Below are 14998 nucleotides of genomic sequence, written 5' to 3'. Positions count from 1 at the left end.
TTAATCTTTTTGTTTTTAATTTTAATAATTCCCTGGATAAATGGTATTCATCTACGTAATTCTACTTGACTAAGTGCTTAACATCAATTGTTAAATTACGTTCTACGTAATAATACATTCACGCTATGTTTATTTATGTTTACTAACATTATTTCTCAATTATCAATCGCCTGTCAATCAAGTGGCCAGTTATCTTAAGTACCATAGGATTGAAGTTTGGTTCCAGGTGTGGGTTGTTAAACTTATTACTTATATTGATATCGCAGGAGGTATTACTGGATGTAGTACACTGAGTGCTTAATAAACATTATACAGAATATTTATATCTTCGTTTAAGTTCCGTCTTCAAAGCTTTTAGCTAGTGGATTTGTTTATTTTTTTTTTATTGCTCAGTTGGTTGAACGAGCTCATAGCCCACCTGGCGTTAAGTAGTTACTGGAGTCCATAGACATCTACAACGTAAATGCGCCACCCACCTTGAGATATAAGTTCTAAGGTCTCAGTATAGTCACAACGGCTGCCCACCCTTCAAGCCGAATCGCATTACTGCTTCACGGCAGAAATAGGCGGGGTGGTGGTACCTACCCGTGCGGTCTCACAAGAGGTCCTACCACCAGTTAACTCTCTGGAAGTTGATATTGATCACCTTCCTTTTTATAGTCCAAAGACCACAGTTTCAATGCTGTTGTATTTACTCTGTGTACCAAGTTTACATCAATTACGTTCGTGTTTCAATTCGAATCGACAAATGAACTCAAAATTTTCTCTTGTTAAATTATGAGACTTCAAAATATATTCGAGAGTCTTCTTTAGAAGTGTTTGAAGTTGAAATAATAGGGATTTTTTTTAACTATTCGGCATTTTTGTCGACCAAGAAAGGATAAGAATGTAGGTTGTATTTTTTATTTTACAAAATATTATAGACAAGAAAAAACAATAATTTAATATAAATTAAATAAGTAGAAAATAATTTACAATAAATTAATTTCTAGATTTAAATAAAAATAAATAATTTTAGTTTTATTTACTAATTATTTTTCATTCGGTTTTCTTCTTGAAGTCCCAGCCTCGGTACGGCAGGGGGGTTGCCTCTCGTCTCCTCCTATGGTGGCCATGATGGCCAGCGTAAATCACTTGGTGGTCATCGTGGTCATCGTGGGACGTTAGTTTCTTGACCCCCACGATTGCTGATAGCATCAGAGCTAAGGCGGACGCTGCGAGTGCCTGGAACAATGTACATTTTTTTTATTGCTGTATAGGCAGACGAGCATACGGCCCACCTGATGGTGAGTGGTTACTGTCGCTCATGGACGTCAGCAATGCCAGGGGTAAAGCCAAGCCGCTGTCTACCGTTTGTAAGTTTGTAATTGTACATGAAAATTATTAAGAATTTTCTTATAACTTTCGAGGCTTTGAAGAAAAGCTAGTACATATTTTTGTAATGATTGTAACAAAATGATTTTTTATTGATTACATTTCTGCAACGGTCGAAGAGCTATAACTTGTCATAAAAATATGTTTTATAAATTTTTATTTATTGCTTAATTGTGTGGACGAGTTCACGGCCCACCTGGTGTTAGGTGGATACCGGAGCCCATAGACATCTACAATGTAAGTCAAAAATCAAACTCATCTCAAAAAATCATCTCAAAAAAAGTCGTCGTGGCCTAAAAGATAAGACGTCCGGTGCATTCGTATCGAGCGATGCACCGGTGTTCGAATCTCGCTGGCGGGTACCAATTTTTCTAATGAAATACGTACTCAACAAATTTTCACGATTGACTTCCACGGTGAAGGAATAACATCGTGCAGTAAAAATCAAACCCGCAAAATTATAATTTGCGTAATTACTGGTGGTAGGACCTCTTGTGAGTCCGCACGGGTAGGTACCACCGCCCCGCCTATTTCTGCCGTGAAGCAGTAATGCGTTTCGGTTTGAAGGGTGGGGCAGCCGTTGTGACTATACTGAGACCTTAGAACTATATCTCAAGGTGTGTGGCGCATTTACGTTGTAGATGTATATGGGCTCCAGTAACCACTTAACACCAGGTGGGCTGTGAGCTCGTCCACACACCTAAGCAATAAAAAAAAAAAAAAAAAAAAAAAAATGTAAATGCCGCCACCCACCTTGAGATATGAGTTCTTAGGTCTCAGTTATTACCGCATAACGTCTTCTCAACCCATTACTGCTTCACGGCAGAAACAAGCAAGATTGTGGTACCTAACCTTGCGGACTCACAAGACGTCCTACAACCAGTAATTACACAAATAATAATTTTACGAGTTTGATTGTTACTACACGATGTTATTCCTTCACTGTGGAAGTGATTGACTTTTAAATTTGTTAACTACGTATATCATTAGAAAAATTGGTACCTGCCTTGCCTGCGGGATTTGAACACCGGTGCATCGCTCAATACGAATGCACCGGACGTCTTATCCTTTAAGCCACGACGACGTCATTAGGCCATGACGACTTTCTGTTTTATTTTTATCATTACAGATGGTCTGAGTTAGATGGAACCCTAATATATCTCCAACAAGACAAAAGTGTTTGCCTGTCCGCATGATAATTAACCCTTGTCAGGGACACGATTAATTTGTTACCTGTCGCAAATTCTAGCGACATAAATGTTTTTCATTTCTGTAAATAGAAGTAAGAGCTGACGTGTAGTGATTATCAGAGAAAATATTAAAAGTAGTTTTACGGTTTAATGTCGCTTATTTAGTATCATTAAACTTTTTCATTTTGGACGACGGGAAAAACGTCCGTAACGTAAGATTTTTAAGCTATTGCATAGCTTTTATTGCGGGCTTTGACCGCGGCGACTGAATCAAGAAATTCCGTAACGAAAACAACCTGACACCCCCACTACGCCTACTATGTAGCTCGCGTTCAACACATTCACACGTTGCGCTGGTGTAGTGTTTGTGAATAAGCGCGCGGCGTGACGTCGCACTACATGCGCATCATGAAAAGTCTGCCCATCTCTCTCTCGCGCGGTCTAGCTTATGAGTGTTAATGTTTTGCTTTTGTTAATGTTTATAAATATAGCGTGGTCTTATTTTTATTATTGTTTAAATATTACATTATTATTGTCTAATTGCAATTGCATAAGTTGATAAAAAATGCTTTGCAATAGCTTTACCGCGGCAGTCCCCGAGTGCCACACGTGTTTTATTATTTATGTATAGTCTTAGTATGATGGCTACACAGTGTCTAATGTATAGTCTACGTGATGACGGTTATTATTATTTCTATGATAGAACATTATTAGGCTTAATTATTATTATTATTCATATTATAATTTTTTTTTAATAAATAGCTATAGATAAATAGCTGTTTCTTTATATATTATTATTATATATCTATACTAATAATATTATAAAGAGGAAAGATTTGTTTGTTTGTTTGTTTCGAATAGGCTCCGAAACTACTGGACCGATTTGAAAAATTCTTTTTCCATTAGATGCCGACATTGTCCCTGATGAACATAGGCTACTTTTTTTAATTTTATTTTTTTGGTTTCATGTGTGTTTTAATGTTTCCGAAGCGAAGCGAGGGCGGGTCGCTAGTATTTTATAAATCATTGTGAATAATATAAAGTTGATAACTTTGTAAAGTAGTTTTTTTTAATATTTAAACCAATAAAAAATCATACTAAAAATGTATACATACCCGAATAATTATTTTCTTTATACCTCGAATAGAACTTAAAATTAATATTTTTATAATAATGAGCTTCGTTCCTATCCGGTGTCCCACGACACCACAGATTTAGGTTTTTTTATATTTTTTACGATTCGAATACTTTATACAGTTTTCGTGGCCACGGACCGCGAAACCGTAAGTGACTTACACTTAAACCTAAAGTATACGAATCGTGGGAAATAATATCTATATATTAATACGTGAAGTAAAAACTTTGTATCCCTTTTTACGAAAATTACGCGGACGGACGAGTATGATATTTTGCACACTTATAGAGAATATAGAGAAGAAGTGCACAATGCTAATATTTTTTAAAAATAATGCATAAAAGATACATTAAATCAATAAGGAAAACATTACACACACTACATACCGTGTATTTGACGCACACACGCATACATACTATTTATTGTCAAACTTTTGTTCTTGACGTCTGTTGTCAAATTGAGAATAGATTAATGTTTGTCTTTATTAATGTTTTTTTTTAGTGTAGTCTTGGCGAAATTTGTGATTATAGAAGTATAAAATACAATCCTAATAGTGTACAAACTTACAATTTCAATTAATTATACAGTCAAACCTGGATAAGCGAGAGTTCAAGGGAGCACAATTTCATTCTCGCTTAAAGAGGTTTCTCACTAACCCGAATTTCTCGCTAATGCACCCTCTGAATTTCATTTCGCGATTTTCCGGGTTCCGGGGACAGTACTTTAATTTTCCGTTTTGACATGATGCAGAACAGAACTTTCCTTCGTAATTGATTAACGATAAACTGAGTAAGTCCGACAAACAGGACGGTACACAGACACACGTGTCCATTCGAAAAGAATGCGATAAAATAACAACGTTATTTACTTCCACGAAATAGAATAGGTTCAATATTCATGAGAAAACAATACTAAAACAATGGTAGGAAGTTCCACGAAAGATAATAATGAGTCATAAAATAGCATATGTTACATTTGTAATTTGTTTTGTCATTTGTTCCTCCTAAATAATATAAATAAATAAAGCTCGACTGTCGCTTATAGAGGTATAGATAAGTAGCAGTCTCACTTACGGAGGTCCACGAGGGAAAAACGACTCTCTCTTACAGAGGTTTCTGTTTCTCGCTAATAGAGGTTTTGGGAGCTTAAAATGACGGGACCTGGCTATTACTCTCACTTATAGAGTTTTCTCACTTATCCAGTTCTCGCTTACCCAGGTTTGACTGTAGTTGAATTTCGACTACTGCGGGACCACTAGTTATTATAAAGACGCATTTGAAAACGCTAGATTAAATAAACCGTAAAAGTAATATTAATAATGTCTACGTCTCGCGGAAAACGAAGAATACATTATTTAAATTAGAGAAAACTTTCAGTAAAATTGAAACTCCATATTTATTTCTTAATATGTGTGTGTGTGTGTGTGTGTGTGTGTGTGTGTGTGCTTGTGTGCGTGAGCGTGTAGGTGTGCGGCTTACGTATTTTCAATTAATTAGATCAACAACATCAAGATCAACAACAATCTTCTGATAAAATATTCCTGCTCTGATAATAATGCTATTCCGTCAATAAGTGTGTCGTTAATATGATTAAAATTGTTATTGAGATTGATGGTATATCATAGGTTTGCGATTAATCTTAAATTAGCAAACAGATCGTTGGATCTTTACGAGTATTTGACACGTGATTAGGTAAATGTTTAATGGTGGTCTGTTGTGAGGCGCCATGGGTCAATACGGGGCAGCCACAGCATAAAATAATTGAGCGATTTAAAGTCGTGTGTCAAGATGAGTGACACAATACAATATTAGATATAAACAATTCAAGGTGTTATAAAAAAAAGGTCTTAACGCGATTTTTTCCCCTACCTTTTTTTATTGCTTAGATGGGTTGACGATCTCACAGCCCACCTGGTGTTAAGTGGTTACTGGAGCCCATAGACATCTATGAAGATATAAGTTCTAAGGACTCAGTATAGTTACAACGGCTACCCCACCCTCCAAATCAAAATGCATTACTGCTTCACGACAGAAATAGGCAGGGTGGTGGTACCTACCCGTGCGGACTCACAAGAGGTCCCACCACCAGTACTTAATCGTTGATAGTCTATGGGGCTATGCCAGCTACGACAGCACGGGTAGGTGAGCTCACGGGCTCAACCTGAGAGAATTGCTAACACTAACCCTAAGAGCAGTGCTTCGCTAAATCTTTTATTTTATTGTAGTGCCGTTGATAGGCAGACGAACCTACAGCCCACCTGATGGTGGGTGGTTACCGTCGCCCATGGACTTTAGCAATACCAGGAGCAAAGCCAAGCTGCTGCCTACCAGATCGGAATCGTGACCCACTGAGAAGATCCGGCGAGAAACTCAGTGAGTAAAGCGATAGCCAATGACAATGGCGATCTGTAATTGAACACCGAGCCGCGACGAGATGAAAAGAGCAAAACTATTAAGATTTCTCGTGGCGAAGTCATTTTCACCGCGTCACGGCGCGCGGCTATCCGGCACGGCTCAATTATAGAACTTTTACCATTTAACATTACGTATCGTTTATTTATCGGCTATCTCGTGGCTTCGTGAGCAGTTAGTTGTTGCAGGAGCAGTTAGGTGGTGGACATTTGGAATCGGTTCCGAACCATCGTATTTCTTCCCCCCACAGGAAAGGTGAATGGTTCACCTAAGAATGGAATGCAACGCTCCCTTAGTATTGAACCAGTGTACTGCAACCGCCAATCAGCATGGTACCACAATTCTTTTTTCTTTTTTTTTTAACGCTGGGGTATCCATTGACGGATGCCCGGTCGAGGGGGGTAACGGGCCGGGTTATGTCAGACTCCGGCGCCTCAGGAGAGGGAGAAGGGGAAAAGAGAAGGGCCGAGGTCCCTCACCTCCCCCAATTTCTCACAGGAGACTACGCCTTGAAAAAGGCACGCGAAGCAATTTTTTTATTTTTTTTTATTGCTTAGGTGTGTGGACGAGCTCACAGCCCACCAGGCGTTAAGTGGTTACTGGAGCCCATGGACATCTACAACGTAAATGCGCCACCCACCTTGCGATATAAGTTTTAAGATCTCAGTATAGTTATATGTCTTACTTTACCTTACCTTCATAGTTAGAAGTCCAAGACCACCAATACCCATGGCTCCGAGGGCTTTAGCGAACATCATTCCCAGCAGAGCCACTCCACCACTGCCATCGCCTTTTCCCCTTCCGGTCACTGAAAAAGAATTAAATATATTGATACTTTTTTTATAATAAATATCATTGGTATTGTTAAGCCGGTAAGAGTAACGACATCTATCGTCGTAATAGCAGTAACGAAAGAACTAGTAAAATCGAGAACGCTCGATAGGTACAGCGCCATCTATTATAAAATAGCGGAAACACATATCGAAACTAGTCGACCTGTCAGGAATGCTCTCGATAATTTTAGCGATGTCCTATCGACATTAAAAGCGTTACAGAGATGACACAAAGGCAGTGAGTAATCGGATCTGCTCGAAGCGAAACGGCGACGGATCACCTGAAGCGAAGCGGAAGAAGTAAATTGAGAATTTTAAAGTGTTCATTAAGTGTTTTAAGTTTTAATCTGTAGTTCAGTAGAATTTTTATTTATTCAATATTTATTCAATATTCGTGGCATATAATCGAATCTAATTTAACCCAATTGTATTTTGTATGCTCAATTTGCGCAAACATTTGTGCAAATACATAAGCCAATATACCCCCAATAAATTATGTTCATCGCGATGTTCCGTTCATATCCATGCGGCTCTCGACCGACATAATGACGCACATTGACCCAAATATTTGCGTAGAAAATTTAAAACAAAACCATAACGTTCTTGTAACTATCTCTCTGTTTTATTATCACGATGCGGATTCGGGTTTTAGACAAATACATATTATGTCGGAGACGGTCATTAGTTTGGTAGCTAAACGAAACGCAGCATGATTCCCGAGAGATGGCAGCACGATTGCGATGTCGTCGGGTGGGGAATTGTTCTTTATAAGCCGTTGCGCAGAGTGCTCTGCACGGTCGACCCATTAACGGTGCTTTTAGGCTCCACAAGCACCGGTCACCGTCCTCGTCGAACCCGTCGCTTGCATAGACACAGCCCACTAAGTTTCTCGCCGGATCTTCTCAGTGGATCGCGTTTCCGATCCGGTGGTAGATTCTGCGAAGCACTGCTCTTGCTAGGGTCAGTGTTAACAACTCTCCGGTTTGAGCCCCGTGAGCTCACCTACACACGTTAGGGTGAAGCTGAAATAGCCTCTGAAGGCTATCAGCATAGGTAGGATAAAAAAAAAGGTCTGCACGCGTTCTAGTCTTTTCCTCCGTACTGTCGTCGGGGTCGAGCGTTACGTCAGAGATAACATTATCGCCCGGGACCTAGGTTTAGAGTCGCTCAGGGAGCTTGTGACTAGGCTCGCTCCTAATATGTACAAGCGAGTCGAAATCGGCCTCCGTGAGCATCTCCGCAACATAGCTTCGCTGCACGCCAGACCACCTAATGGTACGGCGTTGCCGCGGGAGCTACTAGTATCCCCGACTATCTTTCAGAGATAAAGCTCCTCACCGGCTATGAGACCGGAAAAGACCTATGAGCACCCCCCTCGGAGCTGGGTTTCCCCAGCCTCCTGCCCGCTTGGCGGGTCCTCCCTCTGGAGACCGCCGCTGCACCCCGTAGGTGGCCCCCCCTTTTTCCATCAGGGGCATTTAGTCCCCCCCACCCCCTTTTTGGGATGGGGTTTCATGCCCGTTACAGTCCTCTTCCCCATCAATGAAGAAAGAAGTGAAGAAGGAAGAATGAAGAAGAGATAAAGATGAAGAGAGAAAAGAAAAGAGAATAAAGAAGAGACACAGTCCCACCCGTTACAATTCAAGCCTGCTACATACCAACCCGCAGTGCACCACTCCTGTCTCGATAGCCAGGGAAAATTAGCCCGGGCAAAGGGCTTTCCACGCATTTGAGCGGATGCGTCTTGGTGTACGAACCACGGTCTTTCGACAGTCAGTACTGCACAGTATTGGATGTGGAGCGTTGTCTTTGGCGATTAGTACTGTCCCTATTGCAGTGGGTGCACGGAACTTTGTCCATGGTAGATACTACTACCCTATGTGACCGTTATCATTCACGATTGTCATTTAATTAGTTCAGTCTCCATTTTTATAGTTCATCAGCTGACCCGGCAGACTTCGTAGTGCCTCAATCGATAAATAAAAGACCTAAGCTTTTGTATAAAATAAACTTAAAACAAACAAAAGGAGTCTGACGGGGGACGCATCAAAGGAAAAACAAAATTGTTATTTTTATTTAATTCCGATTCTCTGGACCTCCACGAATAATTTAAGACCAAAATTAGCCAAATCGGTTCAGCCGTTCTCGAGTTTTAGCGAGAATAACGAACAGCAATTCATTTTTATAAATATAGATTTAAATTACTGGGTTTCGATCAGTGATTATTTAATAGTAATAAATTCCTATGTTGCTATACCTCGGTTACATTACTGATGTCTGAGTCGTAATCCGACACATATTATTATCGTCTTTTCGCATTAAAAGTGTACAATTTCCTAAAATATTCGAAATTGAGTTAATATGCCGAATCATTTGGTATCACCAGTATTTTTCTCATAAATACTGTCAAAAGAGCGTAGATTAGTTTTAGTTTTTTTTTTGTTTTTTGTTTAAGTTTACCTCTGTTTTGATTACTATTAACAAAATTAATACATAATTTTATCTTCCTTTAAAAGACAGATAATCTAACTAGTAACTTTTGCGGTAGGCAGCGGCTAGGCTCTGCCCCTGGCATTGCTGAAGTCCATGGGCGACGGTAACCACTCACCATCAGGTGGGCCGTATGCTCGTCTGCCTACACGGGCAATAAAAAATAAAAACAGTAAAAAATAAAAAATAAATTTTGCAAAGATGATTAATATTAAAAATATCACATGTTAATCCCTTTAAAACACTCTCCTGTAAAATTAATAAGTTTTGAGATTATACAGTTTTAATGCGAGAAGACGATATATGTTTTTATAATATCGAAACAGTTTTACGGTTTAATCTCGCGGCTAAATTATTCATTTTACGACTTACAGCGTTTCGCGCGAACGTGTTTTCGACGTAGACCCGGGACGAACTCTAAAATACAGGGTGTGTTAAAACCGTTTCGTTCTTTATCATTTCCTGCGTGTTATTATCCTTTTAATGTCCCTGTCTGAACAGGAAGCTCTCTCGTAACACCCTGTATATTATATAACGAAAATTTAACTTGAAGTCATCGCACGTAACTAGGGAGAGCGAAAATAAAATACATTTCCTTTTTAGGACACTAAGTGCTTTTTTTGCTAATGAATCCTCCCTACGGATATCGATTTTTGGTTTTCACTTATATGTATTACGATCGATTATAATATTATTGTTATATTTTAATGTAATATTTTAATGCTTATTTTGCTATACAGTGTGTATTAAAAAAAAATTATTGCTTAGATGGGTGGACGAGCTCACAGCCCACTTGTTCTTAAGTGGTTACTGGAGCCCAAAGACATCTACGACGTAAATGCGCCAACCAACTTGAGATATAACTTCTAAGGTCTCAAGTATAGGTACAACGGCTGCCCCACCCTTCAAACCGAAACGGATTAATGCTTCACAGCAGAAATTGTTACTTTTGTGAGATTACTAAATCAATAGACGATTGATAATGCACAAATAATGAATATCAAATAAATTAATGAAAGTGCCTTTTTTGTGAAATTTCCTTGGTGGTAAAAAATAATAATAATATATCTACAAAGCGCAGCTAACAATGACATATTCCTTGTTTCACTTAATTCTTTGATAATATTCCTACTTATGAGGTTTTTTAAATAAAATAACTAAAATTTTACATAAAATTTAAAGACGCATCCTTCAGAGGTTTGACTATATAATTAAATTCATATATAAAAACGTTTTATCATTTAGAACACACGAGTACATGAACACAAATATTTCCGGAATGTAAAAAAATATATTTTGGAAACTGAAAGATAAAATTAAATACCAAGTCGAGCGAGAAATATTTTTTTTATCTTGGCGGTCTTGGTTAGGATGTCAGGACAAAATAATAAATATTGTATTGTCAACGGTCATTGATACGGGCGTAAAATTTCAATTTACATGACTTTGTCTTGAAGCTGTCCAAAAGATCCGTTATATTCAGCTAGATAAATAGATTAATAGATAAATGTTAACAAAACAAAAGTATTTTAAAGTTCATTATGGATGAAAATCTATTTTATTATTTATTCAACATTACAAATCGCGACCTTTAGGCAGTCAAAATTAAACGAAAAAGAATATAATAATATTAATATGCATTAATGGAAGTTGATTTTCTAAAATATTTGATACGAAATCTCTATATTCCGATCTGATAACGGCTTGATATAAATCATGCTTAGCCTGCTTTAAGTTCAAATTGCAGCGACTACTATTTTATCTAATATATTCCAGCTGCGAAACAGTCATAATTCCCGGGTCGATCCTGGAGACAGTTATATGATATAATTTAAATTTCAACCTCAAGTATCAAAGTGGATGGCATTTGTTCTATGTTGGGGACCTGTAACAACTTCACACTAGACAGATTTGAACTTATGTAGCTTGTGTAACTCGAACTAGGGCAATAGAAAAAAATCCTTGAAAACAAAATCATTCATCTCATCATTATAGGCAAACTTACTAACAAAATCAACTGCCAAACTCGTTGAAATTGTCGTTTAGCAAAACTAACACCGAATCCAGCGCTTACCCCCATTTTCCTTGTAAGTTTCATCGACGACTTTCAAACTCTGCGCGAAAATCTGGGCCACACGATCCTTCTCTATCAACTTCGGGAGCTTTATATGTAATTCGTGTCCCTGCAAGAACTTCGCCATTCGATACAAAACCGAATTGTCGAACGATCGTCCGTTTTCCAGCGTTTTCGGTACCGGTATACTAACTAGTTTGACTCCGTCGGCCAAATCGATGTCCTTATCAAGGAAGGACCCTAAGGCACTCGTTAAAAAAAGAAACGACACCAAAAATCGATACATTTCGTCGACTGTTGCCCGAGAAATAAACAAGAACTTTGTTCTGCATTACTTTTATAGTATTAGCTTTCAAAAAAATGAAGAAAAAACACTAGAGCGCAGTCCCGGCGACACACAAAAAGCGGCAGAGCGATTCTCTTGTCATAGTCTGCTTCACGGTGAAATTGTTGAGATTCAAATAGATAAACTTATCCGCTGTTTGGTGCCGGAAAATCTGTTGTTTTCGGTAATTTTTGATAGTGTCTAATTAAAACTCCTGTCATATTTAGTACTAACTTTTGCCCGCGACTCCGTGCGCGTGGAATAGTTACTTTGGCATAACGCTAAATTTTACCCCCACTTCATTTACGTAGACAGTGAAAATATTTTTGAATTATAGAATGTTAAGGAGCTATTTAAACCCCTATTTTAAAACATTCTTTATTAATGCTCCACTTGTATTGGCCTTACCGTGATGTTATAGCCTTCCTCAATAAATGAGCTATCTAACACTGAAAGAATTTTTCAAATCGAACCAGTAATTCCTGAGATTAGCGCGTTCAAACAAACAAACTCTTCAGCTTTAAATATTAGTATAGATTAATGGTTCATCGATCTTAACTTAAATGTCCTATGCCTAATATAGTGGTCAGGCTTTTTAACTACAAGACCAAAGTGAAGTTATTACTTGAAAACTTATAATTGTTTTATCCTATGAAGTTTAGCAGGTAGGGCACTAATTCTTGGTATAGTAACAATAAAGTCGTAGCTTGGAAATGGACATCAGCCATCTATTTATAAATTTGTTTTGTGCTTCACTTAGCAATAGTATGAACAGTTTTTTTTCACCGCTCTGTAATGCAGACCGCTTTTGTCTATTACAAGTTATCTTCATTATACGGACTGCTTTAAAAATCTGCTGTTATTTTTTTTATACGTGATATACATTGATTGATTTGATTAAGTAAGTGCTAGTCTGAATTTTCGTGGTGATTCTTTTCAACGCACAAACTGCATTTTGAGTCGGTAGTAATGTCTTGACGAATAAAAAGCCCCTCAATACTTACTTGAAAAAAAAAAAAACTTTTTCATTGATATTGAAATATATTTTTCTAGTTGTCCTCAAATATATCGTTAAAAGAGGATAGTTTTAGGATATAAATTTGGCTGTATCGTATATAGGTACACACGGCTGTTATTAATCACAATAATAATTAAAAAAAAATCTATAAACTGAGAATAAACCTGTGGAGCGAACGACATTGAGTTCGTCAGTCAATAAAACAAAACAGTCGACGACATTAAAATTTGTTTTTACTTCATCGAGATTCAATGGAAGAGACACAAAATTACATAAAAAAAAATTATGATTAATTTAAATATAAAGTTAACGTTTCAAATAACTATACTAAATTAATGATTAAATTATCAAGTTCAGCACGTGAAATTAGTTATTCTGTTTCTAAACGTAAAAATATCAGCGAGCGACGTCCGCCATCACATCAAACCCCCTTTCAAAACCAGCCGTCAATTTTATAGTTTTCTTATATTTAGTCGTTAATTTGTAATATAAAGGATCAATAATAAATATCTCATACAAAAAATACGTTCCACGCTCAATAACCTTATCGCAACAATGCCACATTTAGATATGAAAACTGTATTGCTATAACTGTTGACTACCCCACTGATCGGAGGCAAGATACACGATATTATTTAAGTCATATCAACTGGCGCTGGTAGCAACAAGAGGTTCATGAGCACATCTGACCATTAAATGCTATAAAAAAAACTACGGTGGGAGGTGGTGGTGCTTGCTCGTGCTTACATTGAGACGATAAAAATAACTTGCATTAGACTCGTGATAACTTTAAAAAATATCGTGTCACTTCCAGTATCTCATAACAGTTCTACGTCAGTGAAGTAACAACGACTAATCATTTCCAACCAGGCGTATTCTGTTCGCTAAACGTAACCATTTTTTTTTACTTTTTGCATTTTTGTAACACAGTCCAAATTTATTTAAGTGATGTAATTCATTTCGGGAGAAAGTTTGGTGTGTATTATATAGCAAGGTGTATTGTAGATTATAGTAGAAAACTCTCTATTGAATCTGTAATTATGGCGTGCTTGGCCTAGCGGTGTCTTGTGAGCGTTTTTGATAGCTCGCATACTAGAGAATAAGCACGAACCAATTTTTTTTCTTTCCTCATTTTCGTCCGTTGCACGCTTTGAGAGAGAAATAAACTTTTTTGATTTTGTTATACCGCTGTATTATTATTATTATTTTTTTATTGCCCTTGTAGGCAGACGAGCATTCGGCCCACCTGATGGTGAGTGGTTACCGTCGCCCATGGACTTCAGCAATGCCAGGGGCAGAGCCAAGCCGCTGCCTACCAGCCAAGCCGCTGCCTACCGACAATTTAAAGTGGAAGTAAATCGTGAGCAAATGTTAGTAAGTGTTAACTTATGAAAGCGTGGTATCAGCTATTTCTAACAATCCTGATCGACAGATTTGATACTTACGTAAGGTTTTTTGTAACAACTATAATATAAAATTTATCATGTTAAAATTAAGACAATTTTCGTATTGTCATATGGCAACACGAGGGATGGGGGATGAGACATTTTTAAAAAGGCGGTAGGCGGAATAAAACAAGGGAGAAAAGCGGTGCATTCTATAGTGAGAACATACCTATTGTACAAGTGGAGTTACCAATGAAGCAACACAGAATTGCCACGTACCATCCGGCTGTGGAATGAGCTCCCCTCCACGTTCTTTCCCGAGCGCTACGACATGTCCTTCTTCAAACGAGGCTTGTGGAAAGTATTAATCGGTAGGCAGCGGCTTGGCTCTGCCCCTGGCATTGCTGAAGTCCATGGGAGACGGTAACCACTCACCATCAGGTGGGCCGTATGCTCGTCTGCTTACAAGGGCAATAAAAAAAAGAATAAAATGAACTACTGCAAACTGTGTATTTATTTGTTGGCTGTTGGAATTGCAGTTTACATATAGTAGGAGATGGCTGTTAGAAGTTTCTTCCAAATTCTTCTTCGAACTTGTCGACTTCGACGAAGAATGCGAGCTCACAAGAAGTCCTACCACCAGTAATTACGCAAATTATAATTTTGCGGGTTTGATTTTCACTACACGATGTTATTCCATCACCGTGGAAGTCAATCGTGAACATTTGTTGAATACATGTTTCACTAGAAAAATAAAAGACAT

The 14998-nt window shown here is 37.9% G+C and overlaps 1 protein-coding gene across 1 annotated transcript; it reads right to left on the bottom strand.

Annotated features, from left to right (window-relative positions):
- Positions 1-931: 931 nt before the first annotated feature.
- LOC114253112 (uncharacterized) lies at positions 932-11801 on the bottom strand. The gene is made up of 3 exons (XM_089738876.1): positions 11508-11801; positions 6806-6918; positions 932-1224 (listed from the first exon to the last, which is right to left on the bottom strand). Exons 1-3 carry the CDS (start codon positions 11791-11793, stop codon positions 1039-1041), a joined length of 585 nt encoding a protein of 194 aa, XP_089595002.1. The 5' UTR covers positions 11794-11801; the 3' UTR covers positions 932-1038.
- Between the last annotated feature and the right edge of the window lie 3197 nt (positions 11802-14998).

Source organism: Bombyx mandarina, chromosome 26 (genome assembly GCF_030267445.1).
Source record: "Bombyx mandarina strain Sakado chromosome 26, ASM3026744v2".
NCBI lineage: Eukaryota > Metazoa > Arthropoda > Insecta > Lepidoptera > Bombycidae > Bombyx > Bombyx mandarina.
Note: the sequence above shows the minus strand (reverse complement) of the source record. Positions and strands in the feature narration are given on the sequence as shown.

Bases quoted from the DNA above. Each gene is read 5' to 3' on its own strand.
- LOC114253112 (XM_089738876.1), bottom strand. From the start codon at position 11,793: ATGTATCGATTTTTGGTGTCGTTTCTTTTTTTAACGAGTGCCTTAGGG. The intron at 6,919-11,507 runs GTAAGCGCTGGA...ATTCTTTTTCAG, and splicing joins AACTTACAAGGAAAATGGGG to TGACCGGAAGGGGAAAAGGC. The intron at 1,225-6,805 runs GTAAGGTAAAGT...ACATTGTTCCAG, and splicing joins TTGGACTTCTAACTATGAAG to GCACTCGCAGCGTCCGCCTT.